Source organism: Malaclemys terrapin, chromosome 10, assembly GCF_027887155.1.
Source record: "Malaclemys terrapin pileata isolate rMalTer1 chromosome 10, rMalTer1.hap1, whole genome shotgun sequence".
Lineage (NCBI taxonomy): Eukaryota > Metazoa > Chordata > Testudines > Emydidae > Malaclemys > Malaclemys terrapin.
The window spans coordinates 15073522-15086710 of record NC_071514.1 but is presented as its reverse complement, the minus strand read 5'-3'; the positions used below and the strand labels follow the sequence as shown (position 1 = coordinate 15086710).

General features: G+C 45.3%; 1 protein-coding gene across 3 annotated transcripts in view; it reads right to left on the bottom strand.

Annotated features, from left to right (window-relative positions):
* The window catches only part of ABHD2 (abhydrolase domain containing 2, acylglycerol lipase), a 65570-nt gene that overhangs the window by 25228 nt on the left and 27153 nt on the right, over positions 1-13189 (bottom strand). For all 3 annotated transcript variants that reach the window (XM_054042839.1, XM_054042840.1, XM_054042841.1), the window contains 2 exons: positions 4098-4273; positions 766-933 (listed from right to left, as the gene is read on the bottom strand). In XM_054042839.1, the coding sequence (XP_053898814.1) occupies positions 766-933; positions 4098-4273 (344 nt within the window). The remainder of the gene's footprint in view (positions 1-765; positions 934-4097; positions 4274-13189) is intronic.

The following is a 13189-nucleotide window of genomic DNA, read 5'->3' as shown; positions in this document are numbered from 1 at the left end:
GAAAACTGAGCCAAGTCAAGGAGACCATGTCATACAAGCTAGGCCGAGGCAGTGAATGCTGTTACTGAACTGCCTGCACAGCATTCCTGGGTAACCAATCTTAGGAGATGCTTCCATTCTTGAGAGATCATGTTACAGATGAGCAATTAAGAATTCAAATAGCTGTACCTGTTTAAGCATGGGTTCGAACTACAATCAGCTATCATAGCTGAGGATAGCTGGCATGTCATCACTGAAGAGATGCTGATAAGCTCCCTGTTCCCTTAGTCTGAGAAGGCTGAAACCTCCCCACACCCAAAAAGTAGGCCCATGAAATTCAAGCCAGCATGGTACTGTCACTTATTCAGCAAGACACAGAATTACCTGAGCTTTCCCTGGCATTCACTTCTCATTCAGGGGCCAGTACTCTATTTCTTCCACCTTTCTTCCCAGGATGGGGATATACCAGGCTACGTAAAGGAACCTGACCTTCCTAGGCAGCTCACCATGTTACATGACATATTCCAAGACCTCTCAAGGAGAATACCTTCCTAGGATAACCTACCATACCTCGAACATGAGATTCTACACTCTGCTTCTCCCTTCATCCCCCTGCCTTTCAATATCTTTCCAGGTTTAAGCAATCATGGCAGCCACAACTGCTCCTCAGTATGTACTCTCTCTCCCTCAACTAAGAGAAGCCAGGACTAGTTTTCCTAACTTTGGGGACCCTCAGAAACCAATTAACTTCTAGAAAATGAGTTAGAAAAGCTGAAGAGTACTTACCATATGTGAACATGCGTGGAGAAGTGAGCTCAATATTTGGCAGAGCTCCCAGATGATTCAAGACAGCACACCTATAACCATTTTTCTGGGCATAATCAACAAAGGTACGAATGTACTGCTTCTCGCTGTGATTAGCGATTCCAGGGCAGATGACCATTGTGACATCCTCTGCACATTTAATAAATGGGAGAAATAAGACAAAGCTCAGGTGCAGGTTGAAGTGACATTTAATCAAGCAGGTTTTTAGGAACATTCTATTTCAAGTCAATGGGAAAGCTTTGATATAAGGACAGCTAGAACATGACTTTGCTACCAACCAAATAAAACTGAAGTTAGCCTAGTAGGAGGTGGGGTGGCAAAACTGCGAAGTGCAAAGAAAATACAAGCATGCAACTGTTATTGAAAAGGGAGCTGCACAGAATTTCTTGAGCGACTTACTGAAAGTTTGCATCAGCAGTTCTACAGACAATTCCTAGAGCAGCGATTCTCAAACTGTGTGTCGGGACCCCAAAATGGGTCACAACCCCATTTTAATAGGGTCGCCAGTGCTGCCTTAGACTTCTTGGGGCCCTGGGCCACAGCCAAAGCCCCATCGCCCAGGGCTGAAGCCAAAGACCAAGGGCTTCCGTCCTGGGCAGCAGGGCTCAGGTTACAGGCCCCCTTCCTGGGGCTGAAGCCCTTGGGCTTCAGCTTTGGCCCCCCTGTCTGGGGTGGCGGGGCTTGGGTGGGCTTAGGCTTTGGTCCCCCCTCCAGGGGTCATGTAGTAATTTTTGTTGTCACCACTGTCGTGGTGCAATGAAATTTGAGAACCCCTGTCCTAGAGGCAAGAATTCTATACCAGCTAGGAAAAAGTGCTTTTTCGACAATACACATTAAATATTTTCCCCTACCAGTATCTATTGTCATTGCTAATTCTCCAAGAATTCTGAAGTCTGCTGCTGCCCCATTCTACAGACCAGACAGCATGCCCCTCGAGGGAAATGAAAGATGTTTTTCCCAGGGTACATTATTGATACTAAGTCTACATCCCCTCCAGGCTCACTGGAGGAATCAATTTAGGCCAAAAACTGGAAGCTCTACTATAAGTAGACACACATCAGAGGTTTATTCACTTTAGTTTTGCTTTCACAGAAGTTAAATAAGGTGGAGGTAGGAGATACAGAAGTGTAGCTGCTATCACCCCATATCCTGTGAACAAACATCTTGTTCTGAAATACTATTTCCTGCATATGTCAACATGGTGAGACATCCTTTGATTAGGGTAGTCTAGACTAGGCAGGCTTCTACAGCAGAAGCAGGGCCGCCCGGGGGGGGCAAGTGGGGAAATTTGCCCCAGGCCTCACAGGGGCCCCCACGAGAGTTTTTCAGGGCCCCTGGAGCAGAGTCCTTCATTCGCTCCGGGGGCCCCGGAAAACTCTCGTGGGGCATGGGCCCCCGGAGCTTCTTCCGCTCCGAGGCTTCAGTGGCAGTTCGGCGGCGGGGGGTCCTTCCGCCCCGGGACCCGCCGAAGTGCCGGGTCTTCGGCGGCGGGGGCCCCCTGCCACTGAAGACCCCAGGCCCCCTGAATCCTCTGGGCGGCCCTGAGCAGAAGTATTTATTCTACAATAACTGAACAAAACCTTCTCATCAACCCCAAGATTAAGTGACAAAAGCAACGTGAAACTGCTGGAGTAAAGGTCTCTGCTTACTTTGAGGGAACCTATACTTACTTACTAGCTAAAAACCCTACAGTCAAAATATTCCCCTAAGTGAACTTGGCCTGTCTGACATAGAACTCATGACCAACTACTGTCACCATTCAGCTTCTTTGTTCCACAGCCTAATTATCTTTCAGAGGACCAGCTAAGGGCTTGACGTGCTCTGACGTGGACAAGCACATCGTTACATCTCCGGAAAGTCAGCTAATGCATTTCTGTGCTTTGTGTGTGAGCAAACACAGTAATTGAGGTCCCAAGACACTGTCATGCAGCGCTAGTTATCAAACAAGAGTGCTTTAGTTCTACATCATGCTCACTGGCAACCTCTAGTTACTGCAAAGTTTTGCCTCCCATTAGTTTCTCTCCAGCTCTACAAATGACCTGGACCAGAATGACAGCGATTGTCACTGTGCAGCATCCCACCACAAAGTGAAGATCCTGTTTATTTCTGAAGAGAACCCCTTTGAATTGATTAGACAGAATAAACATCCTTTTCTGAGGACTCAATTAGAGCCACAGGCTGCAAGTGAAGCCAGCTACTGAGAAGTACAGTTCACATTGTTTCAGTGAAATCCAAGTTCAACAGAATCATGCTGGTACCAGTGAGCCAAAAGGTCGAGTTCCCCCTGACAGCATGATGTTTTAGTCAAATGAAGATGCTCATGATTTCTGATTTACTAGGGCAGTAGCTTCCTATCCTACAGATATAGTTACCCACTGATGTCTGGAATCACCTTGTTTTGTACCCTACACTTGTTTAAGTTCTCCTCTTTTGGAGATTCAATCTTGGGTCCAGGATGACTTTGGAAAAAAGTTTAATTTAAAACTGCTTTATGATAAGATCCTCCCCTTCTAGAGTGCTCTAAATACAGAGATTCCCCTTTGCTCACTCTAGAGAGAGCAGGGATCTGCACTGACTTTTTATCTCAACGTTATCTGGCTTGTGCAGTCACTAATGATGGTTCTTGAGGATTGCCATCTAAATAAGTGTTTCCACTTCATTGTGACTCAACAGTTCCCATAGCAGCAGCTAAATGTTTTGGCTTGATCTGTGCACTTTAACTGTTTGGGAGCTTTTGTAAAGGTTGACCCACAGCCAGGAAAGCCAACACCCTTGACCCTTTGGGCAACTCCGAGCATACGTCATAATATGGAGTTATTGCTAACCTATCCCATTTTATTTTCTGAAACTTCTTGTTTATTAAAAAAGAGACCCCAAATTCAATTCCCTCCTATCCACACCAAGATGTAAGGCTCTACAATGCAAGCTGTCAGGTTTAGAGTAATTTAATCTTGGGAATATAGAACACATCCTTTACTGTTCTAAGTGCAAGTCTGACACCACAGGCCATGAAGCATGATTTTCCCAAATATCTGTAACTGACCTTTTAGGGCCCCTGCTCTGAAGTTCAATATATAGGTACAGAGCAGTGTGGATTTTGTAAGCAATAGCCAATTTGGGGGGCTATGAGTCCTCATCTTCCCCATCCATTGAGTCAAAGTTAGCCAGAAAGATTGGGGGCTTTCTCCAGGACAGCAATGTAATTTTTCCAAATGTACTTCAACAAATATTTAGACAAGGCACTAATCAGACAGACAAAAGCCATGCATTCCAACGTGGTTTGTTTGACTAACCTCTAATGCAGTGTTCAGCCAGGGGCTCAAAGAGGTCAAAGGTTGCTGTCGCTCCATCTGACATTGTGAGGTACTTGCGAAGTCCATAAGGATGTGGTGATCTCACTCTCCCCATCTTCCCATAGAGAGCCGTCTGGATATGTCCACTCTTCCCCCAGATCATGGGTGGAATGTACCTGCGAGGAGAGAGAGGGAATTCAGTTTTGTAGTCTTGAGCTTTTAAGAGTCAATTTGCAATCCTCTGACACACCAAAGACATTACCTCCATCACTTCCTGCGGTTAGCTGAACAAGGTTGAAATATATTTGCTACAATGATTGGCAGTGCTGTAATGAGCAGCTTTGACAGCTCAGAGACGAAAGAAAAGGACATGTCTCCATAATGAAGTCTAGTTAGCACGGACAGCAGAAAGGCCAGGCTCCAGCACATTAAGGTTTTAATGACAGAAGTAGCGTACAAATGCTCTTTCAGAAACCAATCAGACCCTTGTGGTCTACTGGTGCCGTAAAAATGGGGCAAGCCACCTTTTAGTGTAGATCAGGTTTGAAGTGGTACAAGTTGCTTAAACTGACTTTAAATTAGTCGCAAAAAGAAGAACAGGAGTACTTGTGGCACCTTAGAGACTAACACATTTATTAGAGCATAAGCTTTCGTGGACAAGTACTCCTGTTCTTCTTTTTGCAGATACAGACTAACACGGCTGCTACTCTGAAACCTTTAAAATTAGTCAGCAGGCATGAAGCCAGTTAGAAATTTGGACCCATACAGACACTCATTGAGCATGAGCACAAGGCCACATAGGAAGTCAGTGCCAAGCCAGTTTTAGGACTCCGGGGTATGGCTCTCAGTCCCATCCATGCCAAGTCCATTAGTATGCCACATGCCTTCCTGACAGGTGGTGGTGGCTCAGTGCTTGTACCGAACTCTGAAGAGCACAGTGCTAGATTAGTGGCAGGAATGTTATTGGGCCACTCGGCCTCTCCTCCGGCTAGATAGGACTAAACGGAAGGAAAAAAAAAAAAAAAAAAAAAAAAACACAGGACAACCCTTCATTGCAGGGAGCTAAATAAAGCATTTCCTGCCAAAGGAGGGAAGCACATCTGTACTAAGCTTATCAGGAGCGTGCTAGGGCTGGATGCCAGGGCAGATGGCTTTTTATCTCTGATTTACTGTTCCTCGGGAACCCAAGAGGAAAATGTGGAGGGTTGGGGGAGGGGCAGGAAGGGGATGGTTTTATCCCTTTTGCTAACACACTAGCACAGCTGGCAAGAATTCACAGTTAATGAGAGGCATAAAGCTGCACAGGCCTGAAAGGTCAGACACCTCACCACCATGCAAGGGGGACAGAGGCTCAGCGCATGTTTCAAAGGGATACAAACACAAATCATCCCTTCACATGAAAAGCATGAATATGATTCATTAACTAGAAGGAGAAAACTAGTCCCAGAGGACATAGGTCAGCATACATCCCAGTTAGGAGCCACGTTCCTACTATGCAGGGCATGTTACACAAAGCAAGTTTAAAGAACAGCTGACAGCCTCTTGGGAATCCGAGAGCGACTGTGGAGTAACAGCTCTGTGATGTTTTCAGGAACTTTTGACATTTGCTTCCTCTTCTATTGCTCCAGACCATATGAAGCAAAGTTCTTGTTTTCTTGAGCAGGGGGTGGAGGCTTGGCCAAAAGCAGGAGGCAAGCGTGGATTTCTCCATTCAACTTTGCTGCTTAAACAGTAGCAATAACTCAATAAAATGAGACCTGAATTAAAGCCTTTTACACCAATGCACTCCTTCACAGCTCTGCCCCATCCTTTCCCCTCCCCTTTCACACCAGTCCCTTCTGCACTTCAACACTGAGTGTCCCCCCAAAAACTACTTTTTTTGTCATTGATAAAATATCAACTGGATACGTAAGGAAGACAGACACGTTCCTATAACCCTGACTGCCTTGCTCGTAGCATCTTTAGATTGCCAGATCTAGTCTTCCTATGTCTGTACAGCCCACAGCTCACTAGGGGTATTACTGCAATAAAGTTATTCCTATAAAAACATTTTGTGGACTCACTGAACATCTAGATTACTCTCCACAAACAAGATTCTTTGGTACCAAGTCTTAAATTATTGCAGAGACAGGGATTTTATATACACATAAAAAAAATCTTAATACAATCCTAACTAGAGAATTACTGTTAATGCTTCAATATTCAAAACAAACAAAAAAGAATTAATTACATTCTGTTAAGATTGCCAAGTGCAATGCAGCAGACGTACTATCAAAAATGTAATTCTTACAACTCCAAACATAGAAGGGGGTTGAACTCACAAGCTAAGAGGAGACAATTCCAACACTTATCTTCACATTCAGTTTCACACAGCCTATTAAAGGGAGTCAACTTCATCTCCTATTTAGTTACTAGCTTATTAACAGAGACAGCACTGAAAGTACAAGTGGTTTCCTTGAGCAGTCTGGCTGTATTTTTATTCTGTTCCGACAGATGATTAACTGCCAGAAATCATATCAGGTTCTGTTCCAAAGTATGATTTTTGGCAGATAACCATAACTGGCTTTCTGAAGACCCTTGTGAACAGCTTGAAAGCATGCATGTGGGAGCACAGCTTCCAAGCCAATGCTGCGGCCACATGCAGGGCTTTCCCAACAAATCAAGAGGAGCTGCTCTGGGGAAGTCAAATCAGCCGGAAACTGCAAGAGTGAGTGAGTGAGTGTGTGTGTGTGTGTGTAAAAGAAGCTTCTCCTCCACCACGTGCTGTGGGGAGGAGAGGAAACGAGTAAGGAATAGCCCCAGTTCTCTCTGCCCCCACACCCTTCCCTCCACCCCCCAAAACCAGTCAAACTGATACCTTTGCTTAAACCAGAGGTGGACAAACTACGGCCACATCTGGCCCGCGGGACCGTCCTGCCCGACCCTTGAGCTCCTGGCCAGGGAGGCTAGCCAGCCCCTGGCCCCTCCCCCACTGTTTCCCCTCCCCCGCAGCCACGCAGGCAGCGCTCTGTGCGGTGGGGTTGCGCGCTCCAGCATGTCTGGCTCCGTCCGGGCGGCGCGGCTGCCAGACATGCTGTTCTGAGCGGTATGGTAAGGGGGTCAGGGCCAGGGGGTTGAATAAGGGGCAGAGGGTCCCAGGGGGGCAGTCAGGGGACAGGGAACAGGTGGCAGTTGGATGGGGCAGAGGTTCTGGGGGGTGGTCAGGGGACGGGTTGGATAAGTGTGGGAGTCCCGTGGGCCCTGTTAGGGGGCGGGGGTGTGGATAGGGGTCAGAGCAGTCAGGGGACTGGGAGTAGTGGGGTTGGATAGGGGGTGGGGTTCTGGGGGCGGTTAGGGGCGGGGGGTCCCGGGAGGGGGCAGTTAGGGGACAAGGAGCAGGGAGGGAGGGTTGGATGAGTTGGGGGTTCTGAGGGGGCCAGGCTGTTTGGGGAGGCACAGCCTTCCCTACCCAGCCCTCCATACAGTTTTGCAATCCCAATGCGGCCCTTGAGCCAAAACGTTTGCCCACCCCTGGCTTAAACAGACTGGAGCAGTTGCACTCTCCCCTATTCACTCTAATAGTAAGTGAATGGAGCTAATGCTAATGTATATATGAGCAGCAAGCATCAGGACATGCACAAGTAACTTTATCCCTACAAGTATTGATTAGAAATATAACAACTATTGTTAAATAGAAACGTACAACTAGTGTTCACACATCTTTCTATTAATAGTACTGGATTGCAGAATAGTCTACAAGTGAGTCAGTTTAAAAGTCTCAAGCTTAAGGAACTTGCTAGAGGGCTCTCTGAAAAGCCTTATCTCAAATTATTTTTAGTTGAGACAAGGGTCATATTCAAATGCAAAACTAGTAGATTTACTCTAAAAGCTACTGCTTTAAATTTGGGGAAGAAAATATATTACTCATACATACAGATTTAATCCCTGCTTTAAATGCTGATCTCAGCAGAACCTTAGGGTACGTCTATACTTACCTCCGGGTTCGGCAGTAAGCAATCGATCTTCTGGGATCGATTTATCGCGTCTTGTCTAGATGCGATAAATCGATCCCGGAAGTGCTCGCCGTCGACACCAGTACTCCTGCTCCGTGAGAGGAGTACGCGGAGTCGACAAGGGAGCCTGCCTGCCGCGTGTGGACCTGCGGTAAGTACCTTGTAGATCGAACTAAGATACTTCAATTTCAGCTACGTTATTCACGTAGCTGAAGTTGCGTATCTTAGTTCGAACAGGGGGGGTTAGTGTGGACCAGACCTTAGCTCATAGGGCCTATAGTTTCTCCATGATACAGTGCCAGAAACATACATGATGTTTCAATTTCTCACAAAAGATATCCCTCCCATTTGTTGGGAGAGCAGCACACACCAGTGCGACTGATAATACAGCTTAACTCCCAGTAGCTGCAGTATGTATGTATGTATAATCACACCCCATTCACATTGCCCCCCTAGGGGACAGGAGTCTGAAGAGGGAAAAAGAGTATTAGAAGAAAGGGCTGATCAAGTGGAGCCCATATCCCTCTCCACTGGAGAGTAGACCATCAGAGCTGAATTTATTCATTTAAAAAAAAAAAAAAAAAGATGACTGCTACTCTGAAAGTTTCTACAGGCCACAGTAATTCTGAAGCCCTATAAATTGTGGGAATATCTCTTTCAATCTAAGATGTTGTAGAGAGTCCCCAAACCAACACAATAAAAAGCCTCATCCTCCTTGGGAAATGCCACCTCCTTTACAAATGTGGCAAGAAATCTGCTTGGGGAGCACCTCAGAAGTACCCAAGAAAGAGAGCTGCTGCTCCAACTCTTCAACCATTAACTCTTTGAAACCAGCCTACTGAGATGATCTGAAGGCACACAATATTCCTCCTACTCCTTATTGATCTAAACCAGCGTTTCCCAAAATTGGGACGCCGCTTGTGTAGGGAAAGTCCCTGGCGGGACGGGCCGGTTTGTTTACCTGATACGTCCGCAGGTCCGGCCAATCGTGGCTCCCACTGGCCACGGTTTGCTGCTCCAGGCCAATGGGAGCCCCGATTGGCCGGACCTGAGGACGCAGCAGGTAAACAAACCGGCCCAGCCCTCCAGGGGCTTCCCCTACACAAGCGGCGTCCCAAGTTTGGGAAACACTGATCTAAACATTTTTCCAAACTATGTATAAAAGCAGCACTGGAAATTAAATACAGCTGTTTTAGTATTGCACATATACATCCACCCCAAATGCTTTTGAGAGCTACACAGGCAATAGCAGAGACTTTGAAGGTAGAGAACAGATTGAGGGGGAACTGGAGTCTGTTTCCAAATATATATTTGAAAGTCCAGAAGTTAACCCCTTTTTAGTCATGCAGGAGGACATAATCAATACATGGCCACTTTGCTTCATGCTGCTTTAACATCAGGGTGTGGTATTTATGCTGCTGACTTTGTGCCAAGAGATAGAGGGATGTCAGAGTCAGACATGCAAAACTCTAACCTAAAGGAGGAAACATTGAACTTTCCTCCAGGGTATTCCTCGATATAAACAAGGACCTTGCACAGTTGCTCAGTGACAACAGGATGTTACAGTCTGTATCTCTCAAGAGTTCAGATCCAGTTTGACATGTTTTGCCATTCTCCTGTGCTTACTGCCCTCACTCCATCCCCTCAGCACAGTGTTGGAAGATACATTTGAAGAACCCCAAAACAAAAAAGGAAGGCATTATACCGAGACCCATCCTTCCTGCAAGTGTGCATTCCAAGAAGGCATAAAAATAGATTCCAACTGAAAAAACAGGTACTTCTACAAGAAGCAAAACAGAGGACAGAAGCCTCAATTGCTTTGTTTACAAAAGAACTGTTACCTTGTACCATGCAAATTATCCCCTAGGGTATTTTCGAGAGTCTATCATCCAATTAGGAAGCTTTTAAGAGAAGCTACAACTTCATATGCTAACTGCATATATATATATATTTTTATTAGTCAGACATCTCTATACTAGGAGAGGTGCACTGGATCTGGGTGACTGCCAGCAGCACTGTATAGTATGCCAGCTACCCCAAGATTCTTCAGCAACTATGCACGTAAGAGCAGATTGAGACTTAAGTCTAGGACCACAGGTGGGGACAGAATCTGGGTAATGGTAACACGCTGGGCAAGAAAGATGGAACTGAACAAAACTGTGTTTGAGTTTTATTGTACAGTCCCATTTTATAATGGCACAGATTACTTGCTGAAACAAGAATGTGAAATTGCATTACTGGGATGGTAGTACACAAGCTGTATGCAATTCCATGGGCAGGGTATATGCAGAGACATGGCCGAAAACCCCAAAGCTATATTAGGCAAGGAACAATCCATTGCTGGAGATATGGCTGATGAGACACAAGGACCAGCTCTTCCAGCACTGAAAAAGCTAACTATTTTCTCAAAATCATGATATTCTGCTTTTGTAAAGAGATCTCAAATTCTGGTTTCTATATTCCACATTAAGAGGTAGTTTATTTGGCATTTTTACTCATTTTCTGAGGTTGTAGTACTTATTTGAGTTAGATATTTAAACACTGAAGAAGAGGGGCCTGGATGAAAGGGTCCAAAACCTTGGACTGGCACCAACTAGCAGTTATAGCCCAAGCCACTGGGATTTCACAGGATAAGACACATAATATTATCAAAAGGGACAGGTACGTTTGGGAGAGAAGTTGCTACACTTCTATCCAAGCAGGGGCAGAAAGTTGCTGCTGCCAGGAAAAGGAAATAGGTTCTCAATGGAACTACTTCCCACATCTTCATCAGCATTTTGTTCCCTTACAAATCTTTGATTTCCACACTCCCACACCCAACAAGACTGTTGGAAACCAGGCTCATCAGTCTAGCAGAGGCATGTGTTCAAAGACCTACATACTCCCATTTTCCTACAGCCCCACCCCAATGTTTACTTGTTTGTAACAGCTGATTGTAGAGGCCCAAGATTTTCTTGGACAACATTTTATCCAAATAAGTTTTAATAGAAAGAGCAAAAATATAGCCATATGCTTGCTGGGCCTAACACTACTAAGATTAGAGGTTATTTTCAAGAGTTTAGGTACCAAGGACATAGCCTTAGAGTGAAGAAGTAACTGGTTTGTCTAACTTTAATATGGTTCATATGTTACCTGTGAGAACTGGCATGTCAATACTACTGCGCTTGTGGAACTAAACCAAGATATTGAGCTCCTGAAGCGACTAATGCACATCCTACTTCATGAACATCTGACCCCTGGCTTTTTCTAGGGCACTAGGAACAGTTCCCTAATAGAGCGATTCCAAGTCATCCTGCATTCTTATCTGCAAGAGGGAATCCTTCCGCTTTACTCCTACCTGTCTCCCCATCAAAACTTGGTCCTGCTAGTGAAGGCAGGGGGCTGGACTTGATGACCTTTCAAGGTCCCTTCCAGTTCTAGGAGATGGGATATCTCCATTAATTATATATTATTATACAGTCAGCATTAAGCAGCAAGCCACTCTACAATGGGGGTGCAGGGGGAAGGGAGGGAGGGAAATCAACCAGCTAAGGCCTCTGGAGTAGATATTTTTGGTTGTTGTTTGGAAGAAAAAAAAAAATGTTCCCTTGGCAACTATGGTTGCAGCGTCCAGTTGCTGACAGACTGTTCAGTGCTGCCTTCTTAATTAGAAATCTACGACAGCAGCAAGCTCCATTTTCACTTCTCCCCTTATTTACATGCAGCCCAGTTTACAGTTACTATCACATATCCAGTCATTCGGATGTAACAGCTTTGGTGACCCTGTAGTGCCACAGCCACAAGATCCTCCCAGAGGGGGTGAGCCAGGACACCATTCTAGGTGCCCATCAGTGTGTGCAGAGCTTAAGATTTCAATTTTATTTTATTTTAGGTTCATAGTCCATTCCTTCTCCCCACCTATGCTATGCTTCCAGCCTCTTATCCTGTCATCCTAGATCATTGCTGTCAATTTGGAAGTATTTCTCTGAGGATTGATACTCCTGCCTTCAGGTTAGAAATGATTATGTAAGCACTGATCGTAAGAGGGGTGATTCCAGGATGGCAGTTTGTTTCACAGCTCCAGTTGAGTTTTACACTTCAGCCTGCCCAGCCACAAACCCTAAGGTAGTTTACACAGTACACACTGAATGTGCATGTTTAGCAATCTTACGCCTCAACAGAAAGGATTACGTAAAAGGATGCAGCACAGGGATCCCAGAGATTGTGCAGGTATGTTCACAGGCTGCCTATGTGCTCCCCACATCTCCATTCGAAATTCATGCCCGCTTCATTCAGAACAAGATTTGAGGTTCGGCAAAATCCTATTTCTTGCACCAAAGGAGTCCGGGAAGCAGAACTTGCTCTCTGCACAGTGATTTATTCTATTTCACTCAAGCTCTTGGAGGCGAGCAAGCGGAGAGCCTTTTTAGGCACGTTACCTTAATGTAGCATGCAAAATGCTCAGCTTTTCAGAAGACCCATTAAGTGGCTGAGCAGAGTTTAATTTAGAAATATCTCGCTGCTTTGCTTAGGGCAAGGACATCTTAGCATTAGTCACGTGTTTACACTTCTGTAGTTAGACGTTATAAACACTCACTAGCCTTGAATGACCAGCCTACCCAGAATAGTACTTTGATGCCAAGATTAGGTTCCTTCTGCTGGAAATGAAGAGAGCTAGCCTAGGAACACATAAGGAGCCATCTGCAGTTTAAATAACCTGCTTTGGACTCCTTTACAGGCCAACAGCCACTATACCAAGGTAACATTACTAGAATAGGTAAAACGCAATCTTACCCAGCCTTCATTTTAATCATCTCCTACCAAAGCTTCAGCACTTTACTCAATGGGTTTTTCCACTTGTTCAGATAGCCTTGTCACAATGAGACTGGGGACTATGTGCACAAAGTCCCCCACACAAAATCAAAGTCACAGAAACTGGTGGCCAAGAGGAAATGCCTAAGGAGGCTAGTACCATCTTGGAGAAAGTGAAGAAATCCTAAAGGTTTAGCTTCTTTCATATCAGGAGGAAGAAGAATTCTATAATCTGGGTATAGAAACAAAGATCTAACATTAGGTAACATCTCTCAAAATCCAGACGTTGGATGCTTCAGTGGAAAAGGA